The sequence below is a fragment of the Osmerus mordax genome, chromosome 8 (genome assembly GCF_038355195.1).
Source record: "Osmerus mordax isolate fOsmMor3 chromosome 8, fOsmMor3.pri, whole genome shotgun sequence".
Lineage (NCBI taxonomy): Eukaryota > Metazoa > Chordata > Actinopteri > Osmeriformes > Osmeridae > Osmerus > Osmerus mordax.
The window spans coordinates 5,871,161-5,894,399 of NC_090057.1; the positions used below are offsets into that span (position 1 = coordinate 5,871,161).

General features: G+C 47.5%; 1 protein-coding gene across 1 annotated transcript in view; it reads right to left on the reverse strand.

The window, feature by feature from the left end:
* Positions 1 to 23,239, reverse strand: part of LOC136947178 (neurexin-3b-like) — a 191,904-nt gene that overhangs the window by 118,811 nt on the left and 49,854 nt on the right. The window contains 10 exon segments of the mRNA XM_067241068.1: positions 1,004 to 1,123; positions 3,408 to 3,581; positions 4,138 to 4,328; positions 4,971 to 5,239; positions 5,436 to 5,548; positions 5,747 to 5,866; positions 7,651 to 7,677; positions 10,203 to 10,245; positions 10,248 to 10,408; positions 22,265 to 22,660. Of these exon segments, the coding sequence (XP_067097169.1) occupies positions 1,004 to 1,123; positions 3,408 to 3,581; positions 4,138 to 4,328; positions 4,971 to 5,239; positions 5,436 to 5,548; positions 5,747 to 5,866; positions 7,651 to 7,677; positions 10,203 to 10,245; positions 10,248 to 10,408; positions 22,265 to 22,660 (1,614 nt within the window).

Below are 23,239 nucleotides of genomic sequence, written 5' to 3' on the forward strand. Positions count from 1 at the left end.
CCCCCTCTCTCTCCTTCACTCTCCCTCACTCTCTCTCCCTCTCTCTCTCACTCTCTCTCACTCTCTCACACTCTCTCACACTCTCACACTCTCACACTCACACTCTCTCTTCATGTTTTTTTTTTTCTTTCTTTCTTTCTCCCTCCCTCTCTCTTTCTCTCTATCCCTCTCTCTCTCTCTCTCTCTCTCTCTCTCTCTCTCTCTCTCTCTCTCTCCCTCCCTCCCTCTCTCTCTCTCCCCCTTCTGCTGGGTACAATGGAGGGATTTACAGTGTAGGCTTAGAAGCTGCCATGAAACCAAGCACTGTACTGCAGCAGAAATATAGGTTACAAGCTGAATTTTCACTTTACTTTAGCAAAAGGACACACACACACTTACACACACACACACTGTAGGGTTGGATAGGGATAAAGAGAGGGATGAAAATATGAGGAAAGCTGAATTTATGCTCAAGAGATTGCATCAAATTTTTTCTGAAGCCGTGGTTCGGTCCTGTCCAGATCATTACTGCCACCTAGTGTTTGTGGGCGGAACTGCACACAGCCGCACGTCTGTTTCAGACAAAACACTAGAGAGAGCAAATATGGAAACTAGCTGAATAAATGATGAGCTTGTCAGGCCTCGCAGAGCATTCATCTCCAGCATTGTGGCAGACAGCAGACAGCATGCAGGGCCACACTAGAGAGCAGACTGCATATGTGTCCAACAGTCAGAATCAGCATACAACAACATGTGTGTGGCTTATCGGTGTGTGTTTGTGTACACAACACCATGTCCTTAGACTGTGTGTGTGTGTGTGTACACAACACCATGTCCTTAGACTGTGTGTGTGTGTGTGTACACAACACCATGTCCTTAGACTGTGTGTGTGTGTGTAAACAACACCATGTCCTTAGACTGTGTGTGTGCATGTGCATGGGATATGTCTGTGCGGGAGTTTGCGAGCGTGTGCGGTTCAGCAAGCGTGTGTGTGTGTGTGTACAGAAGCAAACAAGGCACTCACGGTCGTTGCACTGGGTCCCTGTGTAGGAGGTCATGGTGCAGTCACAGGTGAAGTTCTCCCACAGCTGGATGCAGACGCCCATGTTGGCACAAGAGTCCTCCTGACAAGTGGTGCTGGGTCCTGAAACAGCACAGAGGCATCAGGACCACAGGGGGCGCTGGTGAGCTGGCACCACACAGCAGGGTCCATGCAGAGGTGCACACAGGACAGGAGGGGGGGGGGGGGGGGGGTCATGCAGGACGTATCATTCCGACAGTCTCAAGGTTTTTCGAGACCCGGACTTATAGGACGACCCCCATCCGTGTGCACGTGAGCGGGCACAGACAGACAGGACACTTTGAGTTCACACGAGGAGCGACGATGACGTTTGTTGTACGATTTTTTTGTTGCACAAGAGTCCCAGATCCAAAGCGCCAGTCTACAGGAGCTCCTGGTCCCCCTCGCTGGGAGGAGACACGACAGAGAGAACACTCCGACACACAGAGCCCCACAGTCAGGAAGACACAGACAAGCGAGCAGTCAGAGACTTGAGAGGAATAGTGCATATCTCTGAGTATGCACTTCACACGAGCAGCAGGAGAGGGGTATTCAAAGTCAAACCAGATGTGTGTTTCCCAGCCACACATCCTGTGCTCTCACACTCTTGAATACGTTCTCTTTCTCTCTCTCTCTCTCAAACCGGGGAATGCAGACATGAAAAATACATAGCACATAGTCAACTGAGCTGGATTCTGGAGAACACAGACGAGAGAATCGTAGTCAGACTTCTAGGTGACAAAAGATAAAGCGGTCATACGCCAACAACAACAAAAAAGGACAAAAAAACAAAGCAAACTGCAAATAAACAGAGAATGTTTAAGTGCAATTGTCTTGTGCAAGAAGGAGTGAGACATTAGAAAATAAGTAGTTTGCTGGCTGAAAGTGCGTTTACTGTGAAATGCATGGTGACTTTTAAAAATAATTTTCAAACCCACAACAACGTGTGTGTATGTGTGTGTGTGTCAGCAAGAGAGGGATCGCTCGCTCAAACACCCTCATCTCATCTCAGACTGCGTGGAGAGAGAAAGACGAAAATATAGAGACAGAGAACTAAAGAGTGACGTTCAGTGACGGTATCAATAACTGATGATGTCATTGGATATGTCCTCTCTACCAGAGGACGTATCTTTGTGCCTCGTGTGAGCGTGTGTCTGTGTGTGTTTGTTCTCTCCTTTAACTAGCACAGTCAGCATTTGGTTTACTTTAACTGCCTCAGTACAACTCAAACCTTCTCTCCACTGCTCTCCTCCTCCTTCTCCTCTTCCTCCTCCTACACTCTCCTCTTCTCTCTGTTTCTCAGAGCAGCATAGCAACTTCTGTTGAAACTTTAATGGACTTGGCTGGTCTTGCAAGGCAAACACCACTGCATTAGCATAATGTGTTGTCCACTCTCTCTCTCTCTCTCTCTCTATCTCGCTCTCTCTCTCTCGTTGTGTCTGCCTCTTCCTTTCCTCTTTCTCACACACACACACACACACACTCTCTCACGTACACACACTCATACACGCTTAGGAAGGCAGAAAGCAACACTCCAACAACATAATTATACAGGACTGGAAATGGGCCTCATGTTTAATGGATGTACTCATCCCTTTAGCTGGGGCCAATGTTTATGCTCTCTCTCTCTCTCTCTCTCTCTCTCTCTCTCTCTCTCTCTCTCTCTCTCTCTCTCTCTGAAATATCTCCACTCTTCTCTGGAATACCTCTCCCATCACTAGGTGTGTTTGTGTGTATTTGTGTGTGTGTGGGGTGGAGCGAGCCCCCTCCTCTGACAGAACACGGTGGTCATGGTGACACAATGCATTGCACACAGCAGGCTTCCAGACGGGCAGCCTCCAGGAGGCGGAGCACGGCCTTCAGGAGGCGGAGCTTAGCCCTGTACCTTGCAGGTCAGCTTTGGTGAAACCAACTTTGTAAGCGCAGGTCGAAACGAGAATATACAAAACAAAAAAAACAGAACAGCAGAAAACAAGAGAGAGTAAAAGGTTAGTGAGGGTCTGGCAGGAAGCCATCATACAGCTGCACTAAGGAGGAGGGGGGGAGGGGAGAATGTTAGATCGCTAAAAAGCTTTACAGTAACAAAACGGGCAGGATTAATACTGTAGATATCGACAGGGCTTCTGTTAAACTTTCCTATGACATCCTCTGATCATAACCTCCTCATATCCACGGCAAGCAAAAGCATAATGGGACATACTGGAGGTTATAGTGCTGCTCTACCGCCACCTAGTGGCAACCTGCACCACCCTCCCAAGTCCCACACACAGACAGAGCTCGCTATGTGGGTGACTAGGCCTTCATGAACAGGGAAAGGGAAAACAGGAAGTGATGTCATAGATGTGAGACGGGAGACGCCAGGGCGTACCTTCGCAGCCTCGTTCGATCTGGCCGCTGCGGAAGAGCGCGTCGTTGATGAGGTCGGGGAGGCGACCGTTGAGGTCGACAGAGGCCAGGCAGCCCTGGAAGCCCTCCCTCGACACCACCAGCTTGGGAAGGGACTGGTACATGTTGGGGCCCAGACCGCCCACAAACAGGTCACCTGGAGGAGGGGAGGGAGTGGGGGGGTAAAGAATGTCAGAATGCTTTTGCAAACATAATACAAAAGCATGTGATTTCACACTTGTTTTCCCTTCAATTAGTTAGAAAGCAAACAACATCAGCAGACGAACGCACTACTGCTCACTGGCTTCAGATGGATAACTTGATGAAAGTCGGTAGAAACAACTTAATACTTTCCTAATATTAACTCGACAGCTTCTAAACCGCTTCACACAGTGCACTAACCACCCCTACTACTGTAATCAAGATGTTGTTTTTTGATTGCATTTAAATAATTTAGATGTTTTTGTTGGACTGGGGTTTACATTTCTGTCCATTGTGCCTGGTAGCTGAGATGTGACTACTCTGTGATGCAGATAGTGACCTTGACAGACCGTTCCTTGACTCTGATAACCAAAACACTGTTAGACACTAACACACTTATAATCTTGAAAAGTCACCTGGATAAAAGCACCTGCCAAATGTCATGAAACAAACATGGTAACCAGGAAACATGGTAACCAGGAGGCCGTGAGGCGGGCCTCAGCCCAGCGTACCTTTGAGGTCCAGGTTCTTGGCTCCGTTGACGTTCTGGGTCACGGACTTGGAGTCCACCTTCAGCGTGTGCGTGTTGGTGGCGTCGCGTGTGATCACCACGTTGTGCCACTGGTTATCGTTCAGCTGGTTGTCACTGTTCCCCTTCAGAAGACTGGGCCCGTTACCAAGGTCAAACACGTAGTGGATGAACCTAGGAGAGGAGGAGGTGACGAAGAGGAAGAGGAGAGGAGAGAAGGAGGAAGAGAGGAGACGAGGAGAGGAGGAGAGAGGAGACGAGGAGGAGAAGACAAGTAGGTAGGAAAGCACACTTCAGTATGAAAGGTCCATTTTATTCTTCTGTCCTTCCCTGCATGGTCGTGGTCAGAGGGCCTCTTCAGCATGAGTGTGTGTGTGTGTATTGTAGTTAACTGACAGAAGAGGAGAAAAGACTTTCACCACAGTATAGGAGTAAAGAAGACATGTTTGGTGTGTGAGAGTGTGTATGTGTGTGTATGTGAGTGTGTGTGTGTGTGTGTGTGTGTACAGTCAGGGCTTTGAAAGCTCTTCTCACTTGAGTATATATATATTTTTTAAGCAGCGTGTTTAACCACGAGTACAAGTTTAAACTCATCCACTTAGTAATATATGAAACTTGTAAAATATGGAAAGTTGAGACGACAGCCAGGCACCCTGAGTCTGAGTTGCAGACTGCATTTAAGACATGAATATTGTCAATTAGATTCATAATCAGCACCTGCCTTTATTAAACCCATCCTTCTGAAGAAGGTCCTTTACATACACACACACACACACACACCCCTCCACACACACACACCCTCCCCCAGCCTCTCACCCCTTCACCAGCTCCACGGCGATGAAGTCGTTGCCGTCCCCGCTGTTGAACAGGATGAACCCGTCGGATGAGGTGGTCTTGAACTGGAAGAACAGGTGCATGGTGGAGTAGGCCTGCAGCGTGGGCAGGCCCAGGTAGCTGCCCTTCGTCTTGAAGGTCACCGGGTCGGCGATGATGGAGCGCATGCCAAAGCGGGCGTTGAGCTCGCAGAAGTCAATGTCTCCGTTCTTGCACATGTCGATATAGAGCATGCCGTTGAACTTCAGACCCTGGAGGACAAGAGGGGAGGAGGTGGTTACTAGTCCGTCAATGTGTTGGTTACTCGTCTGTCTACCTGGCAGACTCCAGGCCTGTTACTCGTCTGTCTACCTGGCAGACTCCAGGCCTGTTACTCGTCTGTCTACCTGGCAGACTCCAGGCCTGTTACTCGTCTGTTGCCAGGCAGACTCCAAGTGCTCAGTGTACCTGTAGGTGTCCTATGAAGGAGGAAGGGGCGGAGGAAACAAATCTCCTCTCCGTCAGGATTCCCGTCTCCACGTTGTGGAACTCCAGACGGGTGTGGTCACCTGCCATCTGACCTGGAGAGGAGGAGGGAGAGAGAGAGAGACGGAGGGATGGAGGAATAGAGAAACGAAGAGATTGAGAGAAGGATCAAAGCGACATACAGTACAGGGGGGGGGGGGGGGCATTAAAACCGACAACCTCTCATTTTGCAGTCAAGTGCTCCAACCACTGAGCTTCACATTGCCCTTCCCCATGCAGAGAGGAACAGCTACCTTCTGCCATGTCCTCGTCCACGGTCAGCTTGAAGTTTTTCCCGCGGCGGATGACGCGCACCGAGTGCCATTCGTTGTCGTTGGTCTTCTGCCCGGCGTAGAGCACCTCAGGGCCCTTACCTGCGGAGGAAGGGTGTTAGACCAGGGACAGGGAGGCACAGCCCAAACCAAACCTCTGCTGACACATACTTCTGTACTAATAACAATAATAATGTGTTCATTTAGCAGAAATACAGAGGGGGGATTCGAACATATGACTACATCTGCTGTTACAATGGATTGATTCTATTGTTTAGCTATTTTTCTATTTTTTTATTTTATTTAATTAATCAGGTAAGTCATCAAGAGAGTGTATGTATAAATTAAGCTTATATTCCTCCATTCACAAGGACCAAATCTGTATCAACCAGGACGTTTCTGAACACAAGCGCTACTGTACGTTTTTACTGTAAAACATAACAAAGGTTTGGTTTGACTGTGGAGAACAGAATGCAAAATACAAGACATATTATCAAACTATATTACAAAAAGGCTACAAAGTATTGCGATCCAACTGCTGTTACTCATACGAGGACTTGAATCTCCCTGAGAACCAGTTCATATCATCACTCAGGTGTTTCTCAAACGCCCACCAGGGGGGGTGAGATCACTATAATAGTCCTCTGGGCTTGTCAAGCAGGTGGGAACCAAAGGGCCATCAGTTAACAGTCATGACCTCAGAAAGCTACTGTATGTTACAAGGTTGTATTGATCAGATAACTGTCTGATAGGAGCTTATTTCATCAAGTCTCTGTGGTTCCTCTGCTGCAATCTGGATTCCAGTTGGACTAAACCAGGTAGCAGCAGTAGAAGACAAACAAGACGTCACTTTTGCACTGTCACTCAGTCACCTGATCAATAACACCATCGTGGTTAGAGAGGTGACATAGCAGACAGGCCCGTTGTGTGTGTGTGTGTGTCATTACAGCAGGTAATCAGTGACATTGATCAGAGTAATCCGAGAGAATGGGTGTGTCTGATCTGTCACTCAACAGATATCAACTGTGAAGAGTAGCAGCTGTGTCTCTCTCTCTCACTCCCGCTCTCTCTTTCACACACACACACACACCACATGCATGCCACACACACGCAAATCACAAATACACCCACAGGCGACACTCAACCACCACACACACACATGCAAACACACACACACACACACACAGCTAATGAATACTGTAGAGGAGCGTTAGGCTGGTGTCGTGACAAATTTATGTGATGATCTTGTGTGTGACAGGAACACCTCATGATGAGTAAGAGCAGTTTCTCTCAGCCGTCACACTCTAAACCTGAACACCTGACACTGCTCTCAACACACCCAAGCGGAAAAATTGGTTTCATCTAATATCAACGTATTAAATTAGAGCTTTCATTTCATTTTTATCTTTTCTTTACAATTGGAAGTTTTGGAATTGTATATATTCACATACCAATTGACACCTTTACTATATAAGTATGTTTGTACTAATTTCTTCTTGAAGATTTTTTTTTTCTTTTTTCGATTGAGTAGTTACAAACACCATACCTTATTCATTATCTATTGTCAACTCGGATACAGATGGGAGAGCAAATAAGAACTTGTGTAAAGTTTCCCGAGGCTGATATAGAAGCCCTAGATATTCATCTCTCTTGAGTAAGCTTGCTAAAGAGGAACTGGAAATGCTCCGCTAACATCCCTCCTAAACATGAGTCATCAATTTCTATCTATTTAGATCTGAGCTCTCGTATCTACATCTTCTCTCTCATCCATGTAACACTCTTATCAGACTCCTGCACACCCTGATCCTATCTGTAGCACAACACAAGCCATAGCAAACATGTATTTAAAGAAGAATATATCTCCAGCGAGTGGAGTGTTGACTTACTGGTGTTACAGTTTATCCTGACACAGTCTAGATGGAGGGGGAGAATAAGTGACAGATGAAATCGCATCCTTCAAGGTTACAGCTGCAGACATCCAAAAACACACACTCCACCTTCCGGGGACGGTCACATGACGGAGGACGGCGGACATTTTAGACACACGTGGACGGTGTTCAACGTGTGGTTGAAGCCGTCAATCTGGACAGGTTTGGGGGGGAGTGTGGATTGTGCTTGGGTTTGCAACATCCAAGTCACTTCTCAAATCTGATCCAAATCGATTGTGTTTTCCATCTGATCAGGCTAAATCGATGTATCTTTTTGTATCTTGTGACCGTCGGATTTCAAAATGGCCGCCTGTAGTTCCGAGGCCACATCGATTTTTCCAACCCAGCATGTGGAGCCATAATTGTACAGTAAATATCCTGTAGGGATCACATCAATACTACATTTATTATTAATGTTTTAACCCCAGGCTGGAGCTAGCCTTTAGGGACAGCTGAGGCACTAACAGGTCCTCTGGTCTGGGTTGGAATCCATGTGACCCGCCTCGTCATGTACCGTCAACCGCGACAGAACAGTGGAAGCAAACAGCCCCGAGCCATCCAGCACCAGAACCATGGGGCCACGTGTTGATAGTGGTACAACTGCAGACTGTTTATACTGTACCACCTTTCCCCAACCCTGTACTGCATCATCCATCCCCAACCCTATACTGCATCATCCATCCCCAACCCTATACTGCATCATCCATCCCCAACCCTGTACTGCATCATCCATCCCCAACCCTATACTGCATCATCCATCCCCAACCCTATACTGCATCATCCATCCCCAACCCTGTACTGCATCATCCATCCCCAACCCTGTACTGCATCATCCATCCCCAACCCTGTACTGCATCATCCATCCCCAACCCTATACTGCATCATCCATCCCCAACCCTGTACTGCATCATCCATCCCCAACCCTATACTGCATCATCCATCCCCAACCCTATACTGCATCATCCATCCCCAACCCTATACTGCATCATCCATCCCCAACCCTGTACTGCATCATCCATCCCCAACCCTATACTGCATCATCCATCCCCAACCCTATACTGCATCATCCATCCCCAACCCTGTACTGTACCACCTTTCCCCAACCCTATACTGTATCATACATCCCTAACCCTGTACTGCATCATCCATCCCTAACCCTGTACTGCATCATCCATCCCTAACCCTGCACTGCATCATCCCTCAACCCTGTACTGCATCATCCATCCCCAACCCTATACTGCATCATCCATCCCTAACCCTGTACTGCATCATCCATCCCCAACCCTGTACTGCATCATCCATCCCTAACCCTGTACTGCATCATCCCCTAACCCTGTACTGCATCATCCATCCCCAACCCGCTACTGCATCATCCATCCCTAACCCTGTACTACATCATCCATCCCCAACCCGCTACTGCATCATCCATCCCCAAACCTATGTTGTATTATTAATTCCTAACCTAATCTATATAATATATTCCACCTGTCCCAGTTAACCACCTGTGCAATTCTATTATAGATCTATTCTACATGTGCAGGTCTATTGCACCACTGTATTTATATTCAACCTATGCATATCTATTGCAGGTCGATTCAACCTGTGCATTTCTATTCAGATCTATTTCACATGTGCAGGTCTACTTCACCAGTGCATATCTATTCCAGATATAGTCCAACTCTGCAGACCTATGTCCACCATAACTATTCCATCTGTGGAGGTCTAACCCATCTGTCTTAGTCTGTTCCAGCTGCCCTCCTCTGCAGGGTCTGGGTGCTGTGGCTTCGGGCTGTTGGCCAAGCGGGCCGCAGGCTAGAGGCCTTTGAAGGGGTGAGTGCCATCTTTGAACAAGGCCTTGGGGGTACCATGTATAGCATGGGTCTACTGTACACGAGAGACATGTCACCATGAGCCTGCTAACCGGGGATGAAAAAACGAAAGAATGAGAAAAATCAATAAATAATCAATCACAGAAAGAAACCCAGACAAGACTGTTATGTGTGTGATGTGTGTGTCTGTATACTTTAGCTAGATTAATTATGATATTATGTGTTTGGTAAATTACCCTTAATGAAAGAGAGGAAGTATGCTACCGAAAGTCAGTATTACATATCGTAGGTCTCGTAAACACACTGTCAACAGTTCAGAAATGGAAATGATCACAATTAAATCTGTTCAAGAGATGCGCGGTCGGAAGCATGTTGTTAAGTGTTAGATTGATGGACAGAGACACTCTACATAGACGCCTCAGCAATAAAGCAAGATCAACAAACTCCAAGCACATCCAATACAGTCCATGCAGCAATGACAGACATAACCAAGAAATACAAACATCAGCTTCGGGGGGTGGGGGGGTGGGGGTGGGGGGGGGTTAGTGTTAGGTTTTGAGACAACTAGAACTCATAAAGAGACCATGAGGAGGTCGATGACGTCCCTCCCCCTAGTGTTAACGCGCGGGGTGGTGGTGGTGGTGGTGGGGGGGGGGGGGGGGCGATGGCGGTATACGATACCTAGGTTGACCGTCAGCTTGACCCGGCCGCTGTCCAGCTCCAGGACGCAGCGTGGTCGGCCGAGTCGCGGGACGTGGCCGCCATGAGCAGGCCGAAGGCGCGCTGGGACATGAAGCGCAGCGACACGTCCTCGGCCTCAGTGTGCATCACGCTGGGCATCACCACCTTCATGTACATGCTGCCGTCGAACGACAGGATGGACGCCTCTGTTAGGGGCGGAGGGAGGGGGGGCGGGAGGGGGAGAGCAGAGGGAAAGAGAGATAGGTGGGAGGGCGAGAGCAAGAGAGGAAAAATAAAGATAGAGAGGGGGTGGAGAACAGAGAGAAAAAGAGAGATAGAGAGAGAGGGGATGAGAAGAGGTATGGGGGAGAGAGGAAAAGAGGGACAGAGAGACAGATTGTTACAGACACATAAAACAGCTTTCAATGTGTGACAGCGTCAGACCAGATTTGACAGAAAACAAGGTGGATGTAAATATGATATTTCAAACTGGCATCACTGTGTGGCCAACCTTATCTCTGGCTGACACACACACACAAGCCCGCACACACACATGCACACACAACACATCATGAATACCACTATCAACAGCTAAGGATGACTGCTCTTGTTCACTGGAGAGTAAAGAGCCAATTTAAAAAGGAAACAGTCAGTCCCAGATGTCCCTCCCTTCTCACGGGAGACGAAACACACGCCCCTCACACACACTCAGAGACTCAGTACTCATCATCTGTGTACAGCGTGTGTCTGCCACAGCCCCACGCACACTCTGTCCAACAAGCAGAACATTAAAACGTCTGCTCCTCTGAGTCAGGGGATGAGGTGACTGGAGGAGCCACGGAGACCATAGCTGCCTCTCCTTAATGGACATGTGACTCTACTGTCCCACTGAATCATGACAAGACGGGAGTCTGATGGCTGAGCGGTTAGGGAATCGTGCTAGTAATCTGAAGGTTGCCGGTTCGATTCCAGGCCGTGTAAAATTACGTTGTGTCCTTGGGTAAGGCACTTCACCTTACTTGCCTCGGTGGGAATGTCCCTGTACTTACTGTAAGTCGCTTTGGAGAAGAGCGTCTGCTAAATGACTAAATGTAAAATAATCCAAGTCCACAATTTAAGTACTGTCAAGCAGTAATTTGTATCGATCCGAGCCCCATTTGCACATACAATTATATTTTGAACATGTCAGGTAATTGATTGGCTACACAGCCTGGGTGGAGGTGAAACATGACAGGATGACAACAACAGATTGATTTTACACCCTGACGCCTTAGCTTTCACTAGCCTTAGCTTAATTTAGCTTAACTTTCACTAGCCTTAGCTTAGTTTAGCTTAACTTTCACTAGCCTTAGCTTACTTTAGCTTAACTTTCATTAGCCTTAGCTTAGTTTAGCTTAACTTTCCACAGGGCTTAGCTTAACTTATTTTGGTTAAGTGTGTGTGTGGTTTTTGTGTTTGTGCAGGTTTTTCCTTTAAGACTGAATGTTTGCATTCTACAAGCTGTTTGTAGGTGCGGTGTGTGGTATCCTCAACTGGTAAAGATGCACGCACACACACAGACTATGTTGCCATGGCTACACACCTGGTCTCAGAATCTGTGAACAGCTCATTTCAGATGCTAATTAAAATGTGTGTGTGTGTGTGTGTGTGTGGGGGGGGTCTCCAAGTCACTTTCACTTTACATAATTAGCTGTGAAATTGCAGTGGAAGATGGAAAACGAGGAAGGCTTTCAGCACGAGAGCTACCCAGACACTTGGAGGTGTGAGAAGTCTCTTCAGCTCGGGCAGCCCAGCGTTAGCTACGTAAACACTTCAGGTTAGGGTAGGGTTGTGTGTGTGTGAGGGTTATGTTTAGGGCTGTTAGAGTGACATGAATACCATGGCTGTGTGTGTGATGTGTCCTGTGAGGACTGGTTGGACGTTCCCGTATCCACTTTCACTCTACACAGTCCTGTACTGTACTCTTTCATCGGACAATGCAAAATTGGTCCTCGAAGTACAGGAAAGGTCTGATCTGCCTGTCTGTCCTTCTGTCCGTCTGTTCGTCCGTCCGTCCGTCCATCTGTCTGTCTCTCTGCCTGCCTGTCTGAATGACTATAGGTCATGGCTCAGTGTGTGAGATTGCATTTTTTGCTGTTTGACTGTGTGATTCCTATTTTATTGTGTGTGTGTGTACTGTATGCATGTGTATGTACTATATACAGTATGTGTGTGTGTGTGTGTGTGTGTGCAGCACGCAGTCTCTCTTTGACATACATTACATTTACATTTAGTCATTTAGCAGACGCTCTTCTCCAGAGCGACTTACAGTAAGTACAGGGACATTCCCCCCAGGCAAGTAGGGTGAAGTGCCTTGCCCAAGGACACAACGTCATTTTTGAACGGCCGGGAATCGATCTGGCAACCTTCTGATTACTAGCCCGATTCCTAACCGCTCAGCCACCTGACTCCCAGTAGGAAAATGCTCTCTCTGTAATTCTGCTCCCATGTGAGTCACCGTTGCCAGGGCACCACACATTTGTCAGGACGTACTGTATGTGTGTGTGTGTTGTATTTGTGTAAACAATATAGGTATGTGTGTGCATGTGTTTTAAGGCCTTCAATGTGAGGAGGATTACAACCCAGGCAGATGTGTAAGCTGGGGTGTGGTAGATATAATGATCTGTTGAATATGTTCATTAGATAAATGGAGTCTATTTTTAGCGCACAAGATCAGTATTCACTATGACATCATCTGGTCTGTAAAGTCACTAAGCTGCTGTTACGCATTCATTTTCGTTATATTCACATGCAAAACATTGGAGCTGAACTTGTCACACTGTCTGAGTGAGGCTTGTTTTGTCTTTGATAACAGGGGTTAAAGGTCAAACTGGCTGAACTGAAACATTTACGCGCGATGATGGAGTGAGATGATGAACCGTAAGATGTCCTCCCCAAACACACATACACACGCCTCCACACGCGCATGCACACGCACACCTGCAGTTACATACATTACCAACAAGGGGCAGCAAAGCCCAGATGTAACACCAGCATCACTGTTCACTCTATCTCAACGGGGTCAAAATCACAGAAAGGGGAGGGAGGGAGGGAGGGGGGGAGGGAGGGAGGGAGTGGGGGAGGGAGGGAGTGAGTGAGTGAGGGAGTGAGGGAGGGAGGGAGGGAGGGAGGGAGGGAGGGAGGGAGGGAGGGAGGGAGGGAGGGAGGGAGGGAGGGAGGGAGGGAGGGAGGGAGGGAGGGAGGGAGGGAGGTGGGAATTGAGGGAGAGGGAGATGAAAAACAGGGGATTAAGAGAGAACAGGAGAAAGACTGAGGCTGAGATAGATAGAGAGAGAGGATCAGGAGAGTTAGGGGGAGGGAGAGAGCTGACAGTAAGGGGACTCTCAGAGAAAAATATTTACCAACAAGATAGAGCTCTTTCCTGAAAGATTTGCATGGAGGGAGGACTGTCTCTGCCCAGTGAGGATTTACTGTGGGCTAGGTTTACTGTGGGCTAGGTTTACTGTGGGCTAGGTTTACTGTGGGCTAGGTTTACCGGGTGCTATGTTTACTGGGAGCTAACAATACTGAGGGCTAGGTTTAGGCAGTGGAAGTGTGTTCCGTCACTGAAAAGCGCCCCACCCCCTAAAACCATCCCTGGAACCTTAAAGCCCAGGTCTCCAGGGCTTTGGAAACTTGTCAATTTCTCAGATGACCGAGCTCTGAAAGACTGATTTCCTCTGCTCCATCTCTGTCCGCCACTGGGTGTGTATATGGGTGGGAGGGTGTGTCTGCTTGCCTGCCTGCTTGAATGAGAAAGGACAGTGTAGTGTGAGAGAGAGAGAGAGAGAGAGAGAGAGAGAGAGAGAGAGAGAGAGAGAGAGAGAGAGAGAGAGAGAGAGAGAGAGAGAGAGAGAGAGAGGGGGAGAGGGAGAGAGAGAAATGAAGAGAGAGGGAGAGAGAGGGAAAGAGTGAAATGGAGAGAGTCAGAGATCGAGAGGGAGAGAAGAGAGAGACCAAGACAGAGGGATACCTGACTGACAGAGACAGAGAGGTGTGTCTCCAGGTATCAGGGTTAGTCACCCAGACCCTAAACCCCATCTCTGGTCTCATGCTTCAAACCAGAATCCATACATATCCTCCTTACCGCTATAATAGGAGAGAGAGAGAGAGGGAGGGGAAAGGAGAAGAAAAGGAGAGCGGAGGAGAGGAAAAGAGGGAGTGTTTACATAACCAAGTGTAGCTCCTAAGCACACATTTAATTACAGACGGGGATTGCAGAGCAATACTGTAGCATGATGTTCCAGGCAGCAGAAACGCCAGCAGCTTGTCGAGAGAGTGGGTTCTTCACCACAGGGTACAAAAATCTATTTTCTATCCCTCCATCTATTGGGCCCTCTCTCTCTCTGTCTCTCTCTCCTCCATCCTCCTCCCTCCAAGGGTCAGTATTAGATCTCTCTCAACAGGTCGTTAGTGTCTTAGTCTTAATCTCAGAAATCAACGTCCTTCAGAGATAAAGCTCAACCCTCTGCCCTCACCCTAACCACAGCAGACAGGTGGAGGATGGATACACAGGGACAGGTGGTGTCAGAGTTTCTCACAATGTTGGAGAATGAGACAGTGATGAGCTCATGTTGAAACTGCACACACACATACACACACACACGCACTCACACACCACAGGAAATCACTCTCAGCTGACAAAGCAATCATCATCACTGTGCAAGGTCTAATGAGAGAGAGAGAGAGAGAGAGAGAGAGAGAGAGAGAGAGAGAGAGAGAGAGAGAGAGAAGATGGCAGAATTATAAAGAGAGAAGGTGTTAGAGAGAAAGAAAAGCTGCTGTACTGTAGCAGGGACTGAAACTCACATGACGTCATTGATAAGGGTGCAGATACCAAACTCATTATTCTGCTCAATTCAACAATCCTGCTCCTCTCTAAGGCAGATAAGTGTTAACAGACACATGACACAATAGGGTGGAGAGGGGTGAGAAGCTTTTGTTGAAGAAAATGTGCTGGTCCAGGAGTTTTCTACCGCAACCCAGAATCCCCACGCTTCTAAATGAGATTCACCTAAACTGCTTCTCTGCTCTCCAATATGTTTGTTTCATTTGTCTTGGTCCCAGGTTGATGAAAAGAGGTGGGCGCATATGTGTATGTGCACGTGTGTGTGCACGTGTGTGTTTGTCAGTGTGGGTGTGCCAGTGTATGCAGGAATGTGTGTGAGTATGTGAGTTTGTGTGTGCACATGCATGCAAGATTAACCAATCCAGAAGTACAAGACACACATTATGCATTGTGTTGTATATAGTGTCCACACTACATGTTACTAGATTCTCTCTCTCTCTCTCTCTCTCTCTCTCTCTCTCTCTCTCTCTCTCTCTCTCTCTCTCTCTCTCTCTCTCTCTCTCTCTCTCTCTCTCTCTCTCTCTCTCTCTCTCTCTCTCTCTCTCTCTCTCTCTCTCTCTCTCTCTCTCTCTCTCTCTCTCTCTCTCTCTCTCTCTCTCTCTCTCTCTCTCTCTCTCTGTCACCCTCTCTCTTCCTCGGTCTTCATGTGTTTGTGTGTAAGGCAGGCAGTTCGTCAGGATGGACCTTGAAGTGTCACATTCACTGTCTGCTGAGATGAATGTCCCTGTAAAGGTGCTTATCACCCTGGGAGGGAGGGGGGGAAGGGAGGGAGGGGGGGAAGGGAGGGAGGGGGGGGAGGAGTAGGGGGGGGAGAAGGAGGGGGGGAGGGGAGGGATAGGGCTTTATAGCTAGGTTGTTGGTCAGTATAAAGGTTATTGTTTTGTATTCACATGAATTACCTGTATATGCCTTATTTTTCAAACTAAATGTGGTCAAAGGTGAATGTATGTTTGTGTGAGCGTCCATGCATGTCCAAGTGTTTGTGTAAGTGTGTGTGTGTAAGTGTACCTGAGCTGGTGTGTTTGTGTATATGTGTGAGACGGTGTTGGATACCGACTGAGCCAAACTAAATGGCCACAAGCAGGTGTTTACCTCCTGAAGAGACCAAGATGGCCACCCAGACACAGGCAGTGACTCATCACGAAACATCACCTGGACCTCACCAAGGTTATTTTGTACAGGGTATAAACCCTGTACAAAATAACCTTGGTGAGGTCCAGGTGATGTTTTGGAAGGAAGGAAGAGGTCTTCTACAGTATGCACTTTTCTTATACTTTACTTTTCTTTTTCATTCATTATTTATTAACTTATTTTTTTTACTTGCAATTATTTTATCATGTTTATCACAGTAAGGTGTCTCCCATTAACACAATCATATTTGTCATTCTTTGTACTAAAAAAAATTACCCCATTATAAAAATTGGTCCTACAGTTGTTTTTGCAATTTTTCCATTGCCACATCTTTGTCAACATCACAGACATATTCTTCACACCCAACTGATAACAGTAAGCTGGCAGATCGCCTGCTCCAGGTGATTTGTTTTGAGACACAATGTTGTTTTATACTGAACTGGCACATTACAAGACACAATGTTTTTGCTGTCTAAAGTTAGAATCTTCATAGAAATGTCATACTGACTGGGGACAATGCTGTATGTTACACATCTATCTTTGTTTTGTCTCCAGGAACAAGCATCATTGCCTGCATCCCCAAGTGTGCTTCAGGGGGTTTGTGTTGAAGCTTAAGGCGGTGGTGTGTGTGTGTCCCAGTGTGTGTGTGTGTGTGTGTGTGTGAGTGTGTGTATAAGAGTGTGTTTGCAGTGAAGGCAGAGTAAGAGGAGAGTCTCAGTGGGATTACGAGGCACTCCACTGGCACAAACACACACACACACACACACACCCTCTCACACACACACGCACGCACGCACGCACACACACACACACACACACACACACACACACACACACACACACACACACACTTCATTACAGCCCTATTTACCTGATTAACGGGGATACTTTATCACAAGCAGCAGTTCTGTGGGTCTGTTTGTCAGCAAGACCGAACCCCCAAAAAGGTCCTCTACTCAAAACACAACCATAAAACATACTGTCAGCCCTACTCGCTTCTCCTTCTCTGCCCCTTCTCCTCCTCCTCGCCCCTTCTCCTCGTCCTCGCCCCTTCTCCTCGTCCTCACCCCTTCTCCTCTTCCTCGCCCCTTCTCCTCCTTCTCTGCTCCTTCTCCTCCTCCTCGCCCCTTCTCCACCTTCTCTGCCCCTTCTCCTCCTTCTCTGCCCCTTCTCCTCCTCCTCGCCCCTTCTCCTCCTCCTCGCCCCTTCTCCCATTCCTCCTTCCCCTTCTTTTCATCCTTCCTCCTAAACACATCTTTCTGTTGTACAAACACAACAGCTGTGACTGGAGTGAGAAGATACCTCCAACAAGCAGGATCCTATCAGAACAACTTCTTGGGGTGAAGCGATGTTGTGATTAAATATGGATGGCAGGAGGAGAGAGGTTCCTGAAGAGAGGAGGAGAGTAGAGATGGCAGCTCTGGAAAGTGTGCCACGGAAAAGAGAAAATAAACTATTCCTGCAATTATCAATCTATCATTCTCTCCCTCCATCATTCTCTCCCTCCATCATTCTCTCCGTCCCTCCCTCTATACTGTTCTTTCTCTGCCTTATCTCTGTACTGCTTCACAGTAAAGGTCTCATACCGTTTGATTAAATTAGTACAGTTATAGAGATGTATGTCAGGTGCCTGGTCTCCAGGGTAACGGGCTGAGGGATTGTGCAAAGTCTCGGGTGATCGCTTCCCTCCTGCTGTTCCATTCCAAACCTGATTGAGCCCAGCTACTTAGTACCTGACAACATGGTACTGATTATTACGAGCTAAAGGTGAAACAACAATGTTTGTACCATGAAACAGAGAACATTATGTTCTTCATCCCCCCCTACTCCTCCTGTCATTCCTAATTATCTTCCTCCTGCTCTTTCTCCTCTTCACTCCTCCTCTTCCTGTACAGGGGCTGCAGACTGAACCTGACCATGCGAGCAGGGCCCATTAGTATTCAGATCACAGCCATAGTGGTTTGGCAGGGGTCTGCTCCAGGTCCTTGCCCCACCAAGGGGCACCAAGCTGGGCCTGGTCTGGACATCACTCCCCTGCATGGAGGTCTGGCACTGACTGGCTGGTGGAGTCACACACACACACACACACTCACTCACACACAAACTCATGCTCACACACACACACACAAACTCGTGTACGCTCATGCACAAACATACTCACAATCGTGTACATTCACACACATTCACACACGCACTCACACAGACTCTCACCCGCTGACTCTACATCTGTCTCTGTGATACAGGGGCACACCTCTGATCACAGGTGCTGTCATGTCTCCTGGGCTGGGTTAAACATAGACAGAGAGAGGGAGAGAGAGAGAGGTGGAGGGAGGGAGGGAGTGCAAGAGAGAGAGGCAGAGGGGGAAATTGAGAGATAGAGGGAGAGAGACTGGGAGAGAAATAAGGAGATAGAATATAGATGTAAAAGCAGAGAGAAATGGAGAGTGAGGGAGAGGGAAAGAGAGGGATGGAGATAGATATTGAGAGAAAGGAAACAAAGGTAGAGAGAAAGAGAAGGAGAGGGAGTAGGAGACAAAGGGAGAGAGGGAGAGAGTGGGCAAGAGGGAGAGCGATAGAAAGGGAGAGAGGAAGAGGGGGAGAGGGAGGGCAAGAAAGAGAAGGGGGAGAGAGTAAAGAAGACATTGCCTCCAAACTAGACACAGTAAAAATAGAATTGGCTGGATGTTCTTGTTTTGCTGATTCACCTAAAAAATGTTGATGTCTTGAAACAGTCTAAATCTATCTCACATTAAATAACACAATCTCAAAGTACATGGAGATTGTGGCTTGTTCAATAGACTACATATAAAAACATCCGGAAAGCATGTACGTTTGGCCCAATTCTAAGTAATGACTAGACTTCACAATACCGCTGTATGGAATCCTCCAGCATACATACGTCCATTCTATGGGTCCTATTCATTTCACTTAGCAAATGGTTTCACCTGAAGTGCCATACTGTGCAGGGGGAATTTGAACCTGTAACCTCTTGATCTGCAGACAACTAATCTAACCACTGAGCTACACCGTACCTATACCACATAGATATCATCATTACTTTACAGTACATCGTCCGTTTTAAAACATCATGTGGGCCATGCTTAGAAGCTAGTGAGGGCTGTTCTATAGAGAGGCTGTAGGGTAGAAGAGCAGACATCAAACAGCTTGGGAGATCCAAAAAACCCAGCCTAGGGTTTCAGAGCACTATAAATGCTTTACCTCTCTTAGAATGTCCTGGAGAGAGCATCGATCTCATCCAGTCGTCAAAAGTAGTCTTTTGTCTCGCACTCTACTGGTGTGTTTATGGCGTTGTAAGTCGATAGCGAGCTCCTTGATCAATATGTCTCAGCAGTTTGTGACTGGGTTCTGTCAGAAGCAGCCCAGGGTTCTCTCCAGGAGAGACAGCACTCTTCACTGCCCCTGCAGGACCAGCCGCAAGCTGCAGAACAACTGGCAACACTTAAAACAGCATCCTAACTGGATGAACTGAACTAAACCTTTACATTAGGGTTACGTTAACAATAAATCATAATAATGTATTCATTTAGCAGACACTTTTATCCTTAGCAGCGTACGGTTTCTGGGCCATCTGCAAAGATCAGTGAGTTTCATAACAGATCCGAGAGGTAACACAACACTGAGGAAGTTTGTGGGTGTGTGTGTGTTTACATGTGTTGATGGTTGTCTGTTTCGTAACAGAGGGATGATCCAAGCAGTCAAACGATCTAGTCAAACAAATCCTTCCAAGTTCTGTCTGACTTAGAATCTTAAAGGGCTCAGGGGAGATATATAAGGGAAATATGGCAACCTTGAGATAGCAGAACGCCTGAGGATGTAAAGCCAAAGGTCAAGAGAGCAGATCTGGAAACCCATAGCCTGGAGGAACCAGAAAAGAGATGAGGTCATGCTACCACCACCCACTGTGTTATTGGTCTATTTAGACTCCAAAACATCCACAGACATGAGGAGAATATAATTGAATCCCAACACAGCACTACACAGTCCAACATATAAACTACTCTATACAGTCATATACTGTAGACCGCAAAAGCCCATAGTCTTACAATACACTGCATCATAATGCATGTATCCGCACTGCATCATCCCCAATACCTTCAGGTCAGAACGGCTGCACTTTACTTAAGTAATAAAGATGCACTGTGGCATTATTGTTTTGTTCATCATGCCTGATAGGTGAGATGTGGTTACTTTGCAATGTGGCTGGTAAATACAAACTGCTTCTGGACTCTGACGACCAAAATACTATTATTTTACACTTCTGATCCTTCATCTTCTGCAATATTTTCTATGTGCACTATTTGCTAGTTGCTTTGGATAAAAGCAGCTGTACAACTGTTAAAAGTTAACTGTAACATAGCATCCACTGTTTACAGCCCTGTTCACTCTGTAAACCCAGAACACTCTCTGAAGGAGACCCCGAGGGAGTGAAGGAGGGAGGGAGGGGGAGAGGAGGGGAGGGAGGGAAAAAGGGGAGAGAGAGATGCAGGGAGAGAGAGAGAGAGAGAGAGAGGGGGGGGTGAAGAGAGAGAGAGAAAGAGAGAGGGAGAGATGAAGGGAGAGGGAGAAAGAGACAGAGAGCGAGAGGGGGGAGGGGGAGTGTTAACACGTCTGTACGTGCTCCTGGCTGGCTGGCTGGCTCACGCTGGAACAGGCGCTCTGAGCTCCAGCTCACTCCGTGTGCTACAGAAATAGAACCCACAGGAGCCCGGGCAAGGTTAACACGATCGGACAGCCACGCTTCCTGGCTCTACTCTGCTATACTCTGCTCTACTCTACTCTACTCTGCTCTGCTCTGCTCTGCTCTGCTTTACTCTGCCTTTATCTACTCAACTCTGCTTTAATCTACTCCACTCTGCTGCACTCCACTCTGCTGTACTCTACTTTATTTTACTCTGCTCTGCTATTATATACTTCTACTGAGACAGATTGAAGATGAGTCAATATTCCTTCAAATAGCATATAGCAGGAGTTCTCCCCAACCCCCCGACAGTGTGTTTTCCAATATTCATCTTGACTCATACCTTATTGATTCACCAACATATGTAGGATGTACCATAACATTTTTCATCCATCCAAACTTTTAAAACAATTTTATACAGTCAACATCATCGCACAGTCAAACACATATTATCCATATTAAAGCTATGTCAACGTCCTTTAAGCTTACTTTTTTTACAGTTGTTTTCTACAGCATCAGTCATACAGAAAGCTTATTTCAATGAAATCCAGATCTCTCCATTCCCTCACAATCCCCTCCATCTCTTCAAAAACCAAGCTCTATAAACCCATCCCCAATAATGCATTATTCACACCAAAAGTATGCGTTCTTACAAGGATGTTGTTCCTATAACTGGACTAAATCCATTTCTCGAACCTTTGAAATCCCTGTAAAATAGAGAAAGAGGCTGGATCTGGGAGAACAATGCCGGGATAGCAGTGAAGCTTCCAGGCTCCGAGCATCCTGATGGACCAGACCCTCATAAAGACTTAACGCAGCGAGGCTCCTAAAGCCCAGACTCACACAGGGAGCATTTTCACTGGGAGCCCAGTTCAATTTCACTTCTGCAACCCCCCTTGGAAACATTGCCTTCTCACAAAGCCACTTGGCGGTGAATTCAAATCCTATTAAATCTTTCAGAAAAGCTTCTATAAATACCAGCAAACGTCTCAAATTGTTCCTTTCATAACCCCCCGGACCACAAACACACGGGCCAAACCTGGAGAAACGTCCGTAGGAGAGAGGCCTTGAAGATCCTCTCTGCACAGAAATAACCTTCAGGAGTGGGTGCAGCTCGGTGGTTAGAGTACTCGACAGTAGAACAGGAGGATGCAACTTTGAATCCCTCTCTGTATGACGCTTTGAAATGAAAGCATCTGCTAAATTCTGCTGATGTCATGTTGTGCAGACTCTGCTAGTGCATACCCAACCCATAGGACTGAAAGAAAGTGAACAAGATAGATTTCAGAAGAAATCAAGGTTTACTCTGACAAGCCTCGGGCAGAACCCTCCAGCCAGCCTCACCTCTCTCGCAGGTCTTGTCCCAGTATCCGGTCCCAGTGCAGTCACAGATGAAGCGGTTCCAGCCCTCCTTACAGGCCCCGTTGTTCTTACAGGGGCTGCTGTCGCACTGCTTCCCTGTCATCTTGCTGCAGGACGCCCGGATGCCCGCAGCAGCCCCGCCCTGGCTCTGGGACTCAGCAATGGCCTTGATGTCCTTGCTGCGGCCGTCGATGAACAGGTCCCTGATGCAGCCCACGTAGCCGTAGTTGAGCATGGCCGACCACAGCTCGGTGGGAAGCCCCAGGCCCAGGCGGTTGTCAGGGAGACCGCCCAGGTACAGCTCCCCCTCCAGGTCCAGGATCTCATTCTCCCCGCTGGCCGTGAAGGGAGTCCGCCGGCTGTTCACCGATATGATGCCTGGGAAAGGAGGAGGAGGAGTGGAAGAGATGGGGAGAGAGAGCGCAGGGATGAGGATATTGAGGGTTAACTTAGCATTGTGGTTGTGTGTCAGTACATCTTTATCTAAAGAAACTCCAACATAGTTTAGGAAGTCAGGAAACTTATTTGGAAACGTAAACAAGCGAGCTAGTGTCTCATTAAGAGGAGATTTAGAAAGCAGAGCTCCCATGAGCAGTCCTCATAGGTTAGATCAGGACTCAGTCTCATATCCATATATCTGTCTTGTTCCCTCCCCACTGCAGAAGAGCCAGCCTGCTCCAGCTCTCTGCTGGTCTGGGGGGTGATTACTCAGCGCTGAGAGACTTGACACGGGGCTAAATTGGCTGTTTCACACTGATATATAACACAACCCACAACATAAAATAACACCCCAGCACCAGGCTGGAAATGGAGTGGTTCTATTGGGTTTGGAGCCCAAGGCAGGAGGCTGAGCCTGACCCTCCCCTTTAATATCATGTTCCTGTAATGTCTTCTCTGCTTGTCCTGCCTGCTGGGTCAGACGACTTGCAGGCCAATGGAATTAGCTTCACATAAGAA